The 12,991-nt window shown below is 32.8% G+C and overlaps 1 protein-coding gene across 5 annotated transcripts in view; it reads left to right on the top strand.

Annotated features, from left to right (window-relative positions):
• Positions 1-12,991, top strand: part of LOC119829554 (agrin-like) — an 85,321-nt gene that overhangs the window by 24,669 nt on the left and 47,661 nt on the right. For 4 of the 5 annotated variants that reach the window (XR_005287811.1, XM_038352119.1, XM_038352121.1 and 1 more), the window contains exon 1: positions 11,307-12,128. The exons of the other annotated variant lie outside the window; for it this stretch is intronic. Coding sequence is in view for 3 of the 4 variants with exons in the window: in XM_038352119.1 (XP_038208047.1) it covers positions 11,342-12,128 (787 nt within the window). In the remaining variant the exon portion in view is untranslated. Of the gene's footprint in view, positions 1-11,306; positions 12,129-12,991 lie in introns of those variants that run through there. 5 annotated transcript variants of the gene reach the window in all.

The raw sequence follows: 12,991 nt of genomic DNA, 5'->3' as shown, positions 1-12,991 counted from the left end.
GTGTATGTTAATAGCATAAAATAATTCGAGGTATAATTATAACTTATTCATAATATATCAGATGTTGTTTTTACTTTTTCTTGGTATTGGTTTTAATTAATATATAAGACTTTTGGTATGTTTTGATTAAATAACGAAATTTTGTTCAGTGTATGTGTTAACTTCAGTATCCTTTATTCCGAGGCTTACCAAAATTTACTTGGGCGGTAATTTACCATCATGCGACCCACCAGCTTCATTTTGCAGTCTAGTCTCTATAGCACTTATCATTACTATATCACATAAATATTTTAACTGCACTAGTTGCACTGGACAACTTTAACATTTAAGGTGAGGTAGCAGGCGCCAGCATTGCCTCTGGCAAGGTGGCCGGTTATCGGAAGAGACGCGCCGGGTCATCACTAGTCCACGTCCGTAGAGTATATTTATCTATGTCTATGACTTCAAATAAAAACAGTATGCCTAGATCAAAATTAAATTATTAAAATTATAAATGCCAAGTTAACACATAAGTTTAAATAATTTGGTTCCGCTGTTTATCATACCTGACATACGTCAGATGAGAAGGTGAATAAGGTAGAGCCTGGGGCGTAAGACACACAAATATAGTTATGGGAGAAGCAAACCATTAATGCAATATGCGAACAGGGTGTATCGATGTGGTGACCTGGTTACTTAGCAGCCGTAGCTTATAGCTCTACTCCTACAAGTGTCTAGGGAAACTAAGAGCTGTTATTACACGAAAATTTATGAGCTGAATTGCCCCTACTAAGTTCCAAGTTTGTCGTAAACAACAATGTAGAACTTGGCCGATGTTTAGGCGGCACTGGCGTAATGTGACACGGAAAATGGTAAGAAATCCGTGTTGAAAAATTTGTGTAACGCGATGTTATAAAAGTTTATTGCTTCCCCTTCGCAGGGACCTCTCAGTGTACGCTTAGAGTTCTCTAGTTATGTCAATATTATACGTCGAAGTGACTGACACTTGCTTTTATTATTGGGTGAAATAGCTGAGCAATTTATTCTAATAGGCGGTATGTTTAATTTGTAAAATGTTTCGTAGAATTTTTATATTATTTCACTGAAGTAATTAATTATTTTTGTATCGTTTCGTTTCAAAAATGTCTCATAATTTGTCTCCTGTTTAATGAAAACTTCTTACTTATGTCAGGACAGCAGACCACCCGTTTAATAACTGTTTAGATATTAATTAACAATAGTCTTTGTAGATTTAGGTTTTGTAGGTTGATTTTGAGGGTTTGCAATGCAATGAAACATAATATATTGAAATGTAAAACCAGATTTATAAAAAAATCAAACCTAAATAATAAGGTATAAAACTCATAACGTATAATAATGAAATAAACGACTTTTGTAGTTCATGGCGCAAAATGCACATGGATAATTTGTTTGTATGGGCTGTTTTAATTTCATAAACACAAAAGTAATAAAACAAATATATTACGTTTCAATATAATATATTATACCTTAGCCGACCTGTTACTTTAATAAAATTGCGCGGCTGTAGCGTAAAGAACACGCTATTTAGTAATTAGCTATTTCCATTTCTGTTAGATTATATTCTTGATATTTTTTGTTAATGTGTATATGGAAGTTTTTATTTAATCATTGACGGCCGTAATGTTCCAAGGGTACATCTTCTATACCGAAAATATAGGAATATTATTGTTATTGTTATACATTAATTATTCGATGAAAAACTCAATTTGAGTCAATATTAGTTACATATAAAATTTCACGCAAAATTGGTGTTACAGTTTGAATAAATAAAATATACTTTATGAAATAGTTCAGAAGGTAAGATGTTGTAACTACTATATTGGCGTCGTTGGAAGTTGTCGATTCAAAAGTGGCTCTAATTCTAAGACTTTGATCGATAGTTCGAATCTGCGTTGCCTGTGAAACCTCGTTAGATCATTACTGATATAGCAATGGCGCCCGCGGTTCGAAAACGCCCTTCCGTCTGTTATTAATTGCCCCGCGAACAAAAGCAAATGACTTGGTAGAGGTGATCCTATGAGGGAGGGTCGACGTTATCCATTCAACTGCTGTAGACGTCCGCGCGAAAGAGAAATGTTCATTCACGATAGGAGAATTTATGACTTTGATTTACGCAAGATTTTTGTAACGCCGTCTCGTAAATAGAGGAGTATTTCGTATGGAAGAAATCAACCTGACACTTTCGAGCAGTTTTGTTATTATTGCATGTTTGTACCGAGTGCTTTTGTCACAATGGAACTGTTACAGGTCCCGCTCAATTGATATAGGATCGGGATAAGGTCGTGAATTTCCATATTGTCCGCTTTCCTATCGTAAATTTATTCAATGGATATGAGTTCGTATAAAAATGAAATGCTCACTTGATGCTATGCGGTATTTTGACGGACGATTAATTTCACGCTCAAATAACGTTAGGTACATATTCTACATAAAAAGCTGCTTGTACATTTTGCAAATTCTAAGTATGATCAAGTAATGATTTTATAAATATCAACATACCTATTCATGCATGTTGAATAGCACAGACTTTAATTTGTGTTCAATTCGTCACCTCCTACTTATATTATATCAGTCTATTTTTTATGCCGATGCCGAAAGATAATAATATAAGTTTGACCTCGACGTCTGCTGTCCATGAGCGTGTGTGTTTATCTGCAGCATCGTAGGTCTTAAGTTAATAATTTGGCTCCCGCCACAGAATTTTTAATTAAATATAAAAATCAAGCTGCCTGGAAACACAAAATGGGGTCGGGGGTTTTTTTAATTTCAATTAAATTTTATCTTTGAAACGGATAACATTATACCTTGCAACTGTTTGAATTATAAAGTTAAAATTAACATTATTCATCTATTATCCCAGGCTTTCGTTTTACTCTCCTCGTTTGTTTCTACAAAGCGTTTATCTATATTTAAAGTGCAAGCTTCGCCTACCTCTTCAGCTTATTATTATGAAACAAACTACGTTATACAAAATGAAAATTTCTTGTTGGGTTTAAGCCAATGATCCTCTTCCCTCCGTAGAACATAGCGAAGATTATATTCGAAAAATTACTACTTTTAATTTCCACCAACATTCAATTGTAGTGAAATGTATGTATCGTAGGCATATTGTATGATATCTCCATTTATAAACGGCATCCTCAGTACATAAACGCTCGCTCGTTTTGTATTATGACTCAGCAAACTATATAATATGCCGAGAATTGAGAATTTTTAGTTTGGTTTGGTCAGAACAGAAATTTTCAGTTTGACTAAGAGATGGGTTGGGTCAGGTTCGCTTTATTTTTAAATTTTATATTTCTAGTAACTTCTACAGTTTCTGTAAACTTATGAAGCTGTTTCTCAACGACGAAATCAAAAATTCACCTGCGACGCAAGCAATATTGTATAGACATTTTTAAATGTATTTAGAAAGATTTTGAACAAAAAATAAAACTACAACTGACACTTAAATTAAGTTTTAATAAGGATGAACAAGACATAATATAAATAAAAAATGAGTCACCAAAGTGTTTGTATGCGTATAGCATTCAAACGACTTTACAAAATGGAATAAAACTTATATTATACTCGTATGTTTGTTATTGTTGCATGTTCGATGAAGGAAGGTAAGTAAAATTATATATCAACAAAAGTAAAAGAAAATGTCAACCTGGGTCGGCCGGCTAGTAACTCTATGAAACCATTGAAATTATGCTTGTATTACGTTATATATGGAACCTTCTGATGTTTTAATAAAAGTTGCAAATGTTTGCGCTATGCAAGTGACACAACAATCACAAAAATCACAATATGCATTCGGTACACAACTTGAAATTATTGCGTTCTTGTCATCACATTGTTCGCGCGGCGTTGCAGCGGCAGTTAGGTAGTTTTATCTCACACAATTTCAATTTTTCATCTGCAGCTGTCAGCTCGGCGGCGGCAGATAAGTAACGTTCGCGTTTGCGTGGAAGTTTCCTCTCAGTTTGTCCCTCAACATCCTTTTAGAGTTTTTTCAAGCAAAAGGAAAAATCAATTATTGTAGCGTATCGTATGGATCCAGTAACTGAAGTGATCGGTGTTGGAGCTCATGTGAGAACGGCTTTTTTTTCATACCGTAGTAGCTAGTTATAACTAGTTTAACGTTGTTAATACATCGTGTTTACTAATCATTAATTTTAAATATTGTGTGAGACAATTTAATGGAATATTTTCTGAGACTGAAATATCTGTTAGCATCCACAATGTGAGATTATTTATTATTTAGGCGTTAATTACTTGTTACAACGTATTATAATTAATGAGGAATGAAGAAAGCGTACAAGCTTCTCAGGAATATAATAATACTTCGTCTCATTACGTAACTACGTAGGTACATACGTATGCACATATAATATACACATAGAAATATTTATCCTTTAAATTGCTTTAGTGATAAATGTTAAGATGGTTTCACAGCTATAGACTGTTTATTTGCTGTTCTCTAGTTTTAGAGTTTTCAAAACTTTTAATATCGTTATAGAGCGATAGCGGAAAGCGTGCCGTTAAAAAGATAACGTCCGTACGTAAAGTATAGCAATACAAAATGTGTTAGTCTTCGTTAAAACCTGGTAGACAAAAAAGTATAGGATATTTTAAAATAATCCAGTTGTAAATGTTTTGGTCAAAAATCATCCTGAATTGTAGGGTAAGTCACATAGACAGTGTTATTTTCTTTTGGGTACAGAACAATACCATGAGCAATCAACGACCAATATGGATTAGGAAGACGTGTTTTTAAAGTAAACAGATCAATTATAAGATAACTACGCGTAATGTTGAATATTCATGTATGTTTAGTTTATAGACAATACCGAGAGCCATCGATAAAGGAACAATGGAGCTTGTACTAACATTGTTCGCTAACTTAAATTAGTTCACAAATCATTTACCGCGTACAATGCTATGATTGGCTAGCTTTGATATTAAAATGATTCTTAATAATCGCTCACGAAACGTCGATATAATGAAATAAAGCGTAATCGAAATTCAATGTTGTCGGCGGCGAAAAGTTACCGTGAATTCGCTTGTTTAGTGTTATTTTACGGACAGTTAATTGAAGCTGTAGATTCTAAGTTTGACTTGGCCGAACTTTACACCGATAACAACATTAATGAAAACTGGTCTGGATTTGGGCAAGTGGCGGTGACAGAGCGGTGGGCGGGCGGGGGTTGTAGGGATACGGCTGGCAGTCCGCGCCGCGCTTCGGCGACGTAACGTCGAGCCAACCCTCGCTAAGTACGTCCTCGTAGCGTCTATGACTGTACGATCTACGTTTACCTTTCATAATGATAACCGTGATATCGCAACAGAATGAGATGCGTTCAGTGTTCCGCGTGGATGTGTTTTAATATTATGTATGTGCCTGTGCGTGTATACGTGCATTGGTTGATCTATTTAACACTTATGATAATTAAAACATATTAGATCATGAATATTTCACGTGCAAAATACGTGGTGAATATTTCAAATTAAGTTACTATAATGCTATCCAATGAAATGTTTAAAATATAGTTTTTGTGAGATTAACGTGCTGTAATTAAATGTTTTTTTATTATTGACAACATTTCTTTTTAAATTTTATAAATAAAGTATAGCAAAACATAAAAAAAACACGTTTTGAAGAAACGTCCCTGTTTAAATAAAAATAGTAATGGAAAGGTAGTTGTAGGTAGACGAAAGCGGATTAAAATTAATTCGTGTAGCGTGCCTTTTAATTAAATAAGTGTACCATTTTTACGTGTCTGATTTATTTTCATAAGGATACTTTAACAGTCCTCGACATGTTTAATTAATGAAACATCGAGTTTATTTTAATACAATTACTTACGTTTATGGATGGATTCATATTTTATGAGTGAATATTGTGAACGTAACAAAATACTAAGAAACTACTTATTGTCATTTTTAAGCCGTGATTAACCTTAATAAATATTTTCCTCTTTATTAATATGAACATATAATAAAAAGAAAAGTGAAACATGCTACTAGAAAATAGTTGCTTTGAGTGCAATGTATTTGCAGTTTTTTTATTACTATTTTAATGCTAAATCTTGACAAAATGAGCTTCGATTCAAGCTTATGTTAGTTTCCTTCTATTCTGTTTTTTATGTATATATTCCTCTATAAGACATATTACATTATTATCCAATACATCATTACAATTGATCACAGACGAGATGGAAATAAAATATAATGAATATGCGTTTATTGTTTAAAACAATACTTTCTACATTTCACGAAAAGTTTTGTTTCATAACAAAGTTTCATATCCAATTAGACCTCTAGTTTCTATTCGAGTTGTAATATTTTATTGCGGGTGGCAAATTCATTATTCGGTTTGTTTTTAATTAATTTCTGTTATATTCCGTTCGTTACCCCCACTGTTAATTGCTTTCAACACGTCAATTTTGTGTTGTCAAGAAAAACTTCGTGTATTATTGCTCACCTGGTTTATAATTTCTTCGATATTATACGAAATAGAATCCGATGAACTATTCGTCATAGTTTTGACGATAAATAATAGCCACATTAAAAATTCATTTGAAAACTTATATACATATTCCGGTATTTCATATTATTTTCTCAGATAAAACAATCGTGTTTAATGATTTTCTATTGTCGAGCAAAAAAGAAACTTGTTTGTGATTAATTATCATTATTAAGGGTTGCAAAGAGCTATTTGCATTTGTGACATTATATATTTAATAGAAAACATTAAACAATAGGTACAGCACAGAAAATAAATTACAATTCTTTCATAACATTTTAACAAAGAATTAATTAATATAAACTAACTATGTCGTTAATATTAATGTGAAGAACTAAAATCACATGACTACAATGCAGTAATATTCACAGAATTCTATTGAATAAAAAAAAAAAAAACAAGATACGTATTCGATATAATGAAAACCTATTTAATTACCCGTCTTGCATATTACATACTTGGACTTAGTATGAGTTGTCCCTAATATATTTAGTGGACTTTTATAATTTACGGCACGTCCATAAAACAATACATTACGTAAAATTATACATATTCTAAATATTTATTAAAATTTAGTGACAATTCTTTTCACAATTATTGGCAATCCTGCTTTTCAAGAAAGCGTTCATTATAGATTTTATGATTTGAAAATGAAGGACTTTTAAAATATTGACACAAATTATAATAGAGCTTTGTCTTGGAGAAAGGCGTGATTATTATTACAATTGCTATTGGCCGAGGGTTCTTTATAAAAAGGTATTTAGGCTTCGAAGTATCAAAACGTTCACTGAGGTTTTCATTATTATTGTTGATGGCGAACGATTTTTATTGTTTTATTCAGTACCATTCGCCTTTATAGCTCCGCAAAAATATTGCAATAATTGTACTGCAAAACTGTACACACAACGGATGAAATTAATTATTCACGAACGATTTAAAGTGGTCCTAAATGCTGCAAACTACAAAATTACACGTTTCCAACCATTAAATACACTGGTATAGGCTCCATACGAAGGCGGGTTATTTAAATGTTTCAGCTATTTGCATACATTTCACGTCCAGGTGTCGGTAGTTCTAACACATGTGACCCAACCGTTTCGCTGGAACTGCTGAGCGTTGCGTTTTGCCGCCGGTTTATTGACTTAATGTCGCCTACTTCAGACCCTCGTATTAATACTGCTGACTAAAGCTGAGGGTAAAGATTTTCGATTGTACACCTACGTGGTTTAGCATACAACCTTCTCGTTAGTCTTTTTGCTTGGATTCTGAACGATTTGGCAATAAAATTGGACCCTTACAATTTTATTGCGTGATTTTAGTGTGATCACATTATATGTATTTTATAAGTACGTATTACGAATACGATAATTTACCAAACAAAAATCTCGTTCAAATATTTCTTTTCATGACATGAATTTTATATCAACATGCATTAAGCATGAATGAAATACGCTTGCTATAAAGTGTTCGAAACGCCGAGTTAAATAATAATGAATTGATTGCGTTTTAAATCCGTTTAAACGGATTTTATTACAACGAGTGAATTTATTATGTGGTTTGAATTTTGGTACATTACAAACGTTTTAACTGAAATACTTATTTTCAATCGAGGTCCCAAAATAGAAGGAGATTCTCAAATCGACTGTATTTTTTTGGCTTTACTCGATAGCTCCGTGGCTTTTCAACCGAGTGACACGATTCTTTTTCTGTTCGATATGGCATTGTTGTCATTTGGTTCCATTTTAGAATTTGGATTGGTAATTGATATCCTTTTTAGTTGATAAAAATTATATAAACTACAAGATTCACTTTAAATATTGTGAAACAATCATATAACCTTTATCGTTGTCAGTAAAACGTCGTATGTTATCCATAGGCGTGTTATGAACGAGGTAATTCATTATATTATTTCATAGTTATAGCATGGCTTATCCTCGGCCACCAAACAGAGTGACCCAATTCCTATATCCCTGACGTACACTATACGAGTTTGTGCTGTTACTCTGTATTTTAGAACATATTTTGCTGGTAAATTAAACATGTTTTTTATCGGTAACGTTTATAAAAGAATGATAAAATTAAGATTTAGTTTCGACGTACAGGTGTATCTTATTGCAAAGTATATTCACAAGGTTAATCTTGTAGAGCTTTCGTTCGAATGGTACAGTTCAGTCCAGTCAACAAGTAGTAAGACTTTATAGATAATATGTCTAAAGCGCAAACCATTGTATAAAATATTGTCCTAAACCAAGACATACAATAAATATTTTTCAAGTTAAAAATTATAAACAAAGTATGAACATATGTTTTCAACTTTTAATTGCGGTATCACTAATTTAAATCATTAACAACCTGTTTGCTAGCTTCTTAAATTAAAGAAATGTATCATATTTTTGTGTTTAACTTCTTATTTTTATTATTATAGCATGAAAATTAACATAGAATATGATAAAAATTGTGCTTTTTTAATTTTGTCTTACATTAAGGGTCTGCGTATTTCGCCAAAAAAACTTTACCTCTTCAAATAATAGTCCAATAAAATCGAAAAAAGGCACCAAAACTTAATGAAGTTTTCACTGGTCGGAGGATATCTGTTGGAACCAGTCTACGGCTAGTCCTGAAGTACTTAAGGTCGCATTCAGATTGGAGTTCGACAAAATAGTATCATAAGATGAAATTCTATTCCTCAACTTCAAAGTAGTTTGGAGTAAGCTTTGTTAGATAAAGTTCGACATTCTCTTATTATATAATTATATTAATATGGAATAGAGTTAACATTCGTTATATCCTACTTATATTATAAATGCGAAAGTTTGTAAGAATGTATTTATGTTTGTTACTCTTTTACGCAAAAACTACTGAACCGATTGCAATAAAATTTAGTTTGTAAACAGCTGGAGAATTGGAATAACATATAGGCAATTTTTATCCCGATCTTCCTACGGGATACTGACTTACGCTGGTAAAACCGCTTCATATATATATGATAACACTAGTATTCGTAAATAATACTATTTATTTGTGGTTTCACCCGTGTAGTAAGAGGAAAAATATAGCAGAAGGTGGGTAAGGTGGCATAGTAATTCCTGTTTCCCACAGGATTTCCTATGTTCTTTCTCGAATCTTATACTGTATTTGTTTCAAATGATATCAAAATCAGTTCAGTAGCTAAGGCATGAAGAAAAAACAGGCAGATAGAGTTATTTTTGCATTTATAATATTATTAGGGATGTACCTAGTGCTAATATTTATGTTAACAAGGGCATCGCGTAATATAAAAGAAATATAAACCATTGACTGTGTTATAATTACCGCAAATATTATGGAAATATTTAAGAATATATTACTTACTAACCGGTATAATTTTACATACATATGCAGATAAACTGAAAAATCAATTTATTTCCTACACGCTCGCCTGGTCTCGAACCCTGACTTATCGATTTTTAAGTCCGAGGTCCTCACCACTTAGCCACCATTGCTATATCACATAAAAAATTATGTAAACCGAAGATTGATTTTCAACATTTCATAATTTGAAATTATTCGTTACAGACGTAAAAAACACACTTTGAATACAACCTTTGTTATTTTGCGAATGCCGAATGTTTCACCAATAGAGCGAAAATAATTATTTGAATTGATATTTAGGTTATATTTTATCGCTAAAATAAACAATTAAGGTATATTTTTCTCAGGAATTTTAATGTAATTCACCCTAAGGCACTTTTAATCTGTGTCGAGTCTCATTAAAGAGATTTTAATTAGGAAAATTGGGAATACGGATTAGTAGAAAACTTTCACAATGTTCAAACTAAGTAGATAAAACTTTTTGAGTTAATTAATAAAGTTGTATTAAATGATTGTACAATCAACACTCATGAGGTGAAATATTTGGCAAAAATCTCGCGATTATATTTGTCATTTACATCATTGTTGGTTATGTAACAAGATATCACAATAGCTAAAATATCAACATAAAATCATACTTCTATTGATGTCAGCATTACTCACTAGAACTTTTTTCTTAATCGAATCAATTTGATCAGTTAATCCAGTTGCACGGTTTTAAAATTTGAAATTGATTGAGACACTTTTATTAATTTCTACTGTAAATCTATTTGATAAAATTTTTTCACAATACAATAATATTTTAAATAACAATAATAATTTTGCTGATGTAAAACAACATGCAGTGTTGGATGAATGTTCCCACGTTAACTTTCCATAGGAACGGATATATCACCCGTGAATTATGGACATATACTTATGTATAATATGTAGTAATTACAAAGAATATTATCAACAAAAGCAGCATTCTATACTACAACAACGCCCATGGGCCTGAAGTTCTGTATAACTTGAACGTTACAGAATGAGATAAATAAGACTAATTCACTAAATAAGCTTTTATTTACTCACGTTGCTACTTCTTTATCTGCGTTATCCGGAACCAGGAACATCGGGCGCTTGTCTTAACACAAAAGATAAATACCAACGTAAAACAAGAGAGGTAATAGAGACAAACAGGTGTATATTCTACTCTATAACTTTCTGACTCCAAGTGTAACACATAACAAAATCAGCGAAGTTTGTCTACAAAGTTAACTCACCTTTCGGTTCGGCGCTATTTATTACTTTGCTTATAAACCAATTTGTTCCTACTTGTGCGCGATATGATTAAAATATCCTTTGTAACTGGATAGCATTATAGTAACGTGATTGGATTTTGTTAGAACGTTATTATATAATGTAATAATATTTTAGTTTAAAGCACTTAAATTCCAATGAGGCCAATAAGGACTGAAGATGAACAGGCCGGGCTACGACTACTCCGCGCCTGTCTCCACCACATACTATGCGACGAATAGTCGACCGCCGCAGTACGACCGTGGCTACAACCAGCTTGCACCAGTCCCCGTCTACAGCCCATCATCACACCCTCTTTCGAATTATGCAGATGTCTATGAAGGCAATAACGATACCACGCTCAGGGCTGAGGAAAGACACTGGTACATAGAAAACCACAAAAATATTCAACCAAACTACTCTCCTAATAATGAAATCTTACCACAGGAGATTAAGGTTAAAAAGGAAGAGGAAAAGAAAAGCGATTCGCAAATTATAAGATCTGAAGCGACTCAAGCACGCAGAAGAAAAGAAAATCGATGTTCGTGCGAGTGCTGGCCTAGTTCTGACAATAATGAGGTACAAAACGGTGGGAACGCGGCTACTACGCGATCTTTATCGGGCGTCGATATGGTGGCATCGTACGGTGTCTATGGCACTTCTCAGGACGATGATAGTTCAGGTTTCGGCCGGTTGTCTGAAAAGAACGCAGTTTACGGCCAGACGAGCAACGCTCCGGTGCAGGGTGTGATAGTTAATCAACAAGGAAACAGTGCCGTTGTGAGATCAGCTAGTTCGACGAACTCGGCGTGTGGGAAGTGTTGTGTGTGGTCTTCGAACGTTCAAGTTGCGAACTCGGAGGACTACTGCTGGATACATTACTGTAGACCAGCGCTTATTGTGTTGCTGCTGTTATTTTTTCTAGTTCTGTTGGGAGTTTCTACAGGGTTTCTATTAACAAATAATTGTAAGTATGTAGATGTATGCAGGTTTTATTATCATTACTATGCTATTTACGTATCCTTGCAATTTGTAAGAAAGAAAGAAAGAAAGAAAGAAGCATTTATTTGACTCCACAGAAATACAATTAAAAAAAAGACAACAAACTAAGAACAAAACAATACAATAATTAACACAAAACATCACAATAAAAAAGCTTAAACAAGAAAACAATTAAACAAAGAAAAATTAAAAAAAATAAATATATATACAAAAAAGCAAAAAATATAAAAATAAATATAAAACGCGAAACATAAAGTGGAGCCAAATGGGGTAGCCACTCAGCCTACGCAGCAACGCAGTTGCCACACTGATTTTCAGTAGCCCCCCTCATGATGTAGACTTTGCAAATATAAGGTAAATAATATCCTACGTAGAAGAAATGTTTATTTGCTAGTTACATAATATGTGTTTGCATACAGACAACTTACAATTTAATGAAACTAGCAAACTAAGAAAAAAAGACATAAAAATAGTTTGTACTCTTAATATACTCTTAAAATACTCGTATACAAAATATTTAATTTGAGATACGAGACAAGTATGCTGAATAATGTGTTTCAATATTTTAAATTGGAATAAAGGTAATTAAAGAAGACTCTAATTTAATATGTTCAGTAAGCATAGTATATCAAAGAATGATATTTATGATAATCCGTTTAAAATTTTAACCGAAACGTGGAAACGGTTATCGAAATTTTTCAAATATGGTTCAAGAGAAAAAGGTGACCAACGTAAGGAAAGAAAAGTTCCACGTTCCCCCGTAATTTTTAGTATGTCTGCGTATGACAGTTTACCTGTAATTTAAAGTTGAATCAGTAGAAATGAAAT

The sequence above is a fragment of the Zerene cesonia genome, chromosome 10 (assembly GCF_012273895.1).
Source record: "Zerene cesonia ecotype Mississippi chromosome 10, Zerene_cesonia_1.1, whole genome shotgun sequence".
Classification (NCBI taxonomy): Eukaryota; Metazoa; Arthropoda; class Insecta; order Lepidoptera; family Pieridae; genus Zerene; species Zerene cesonia.
This window is presented reverse-complemented; position numbering and strand designations above follow the sequence as displayed.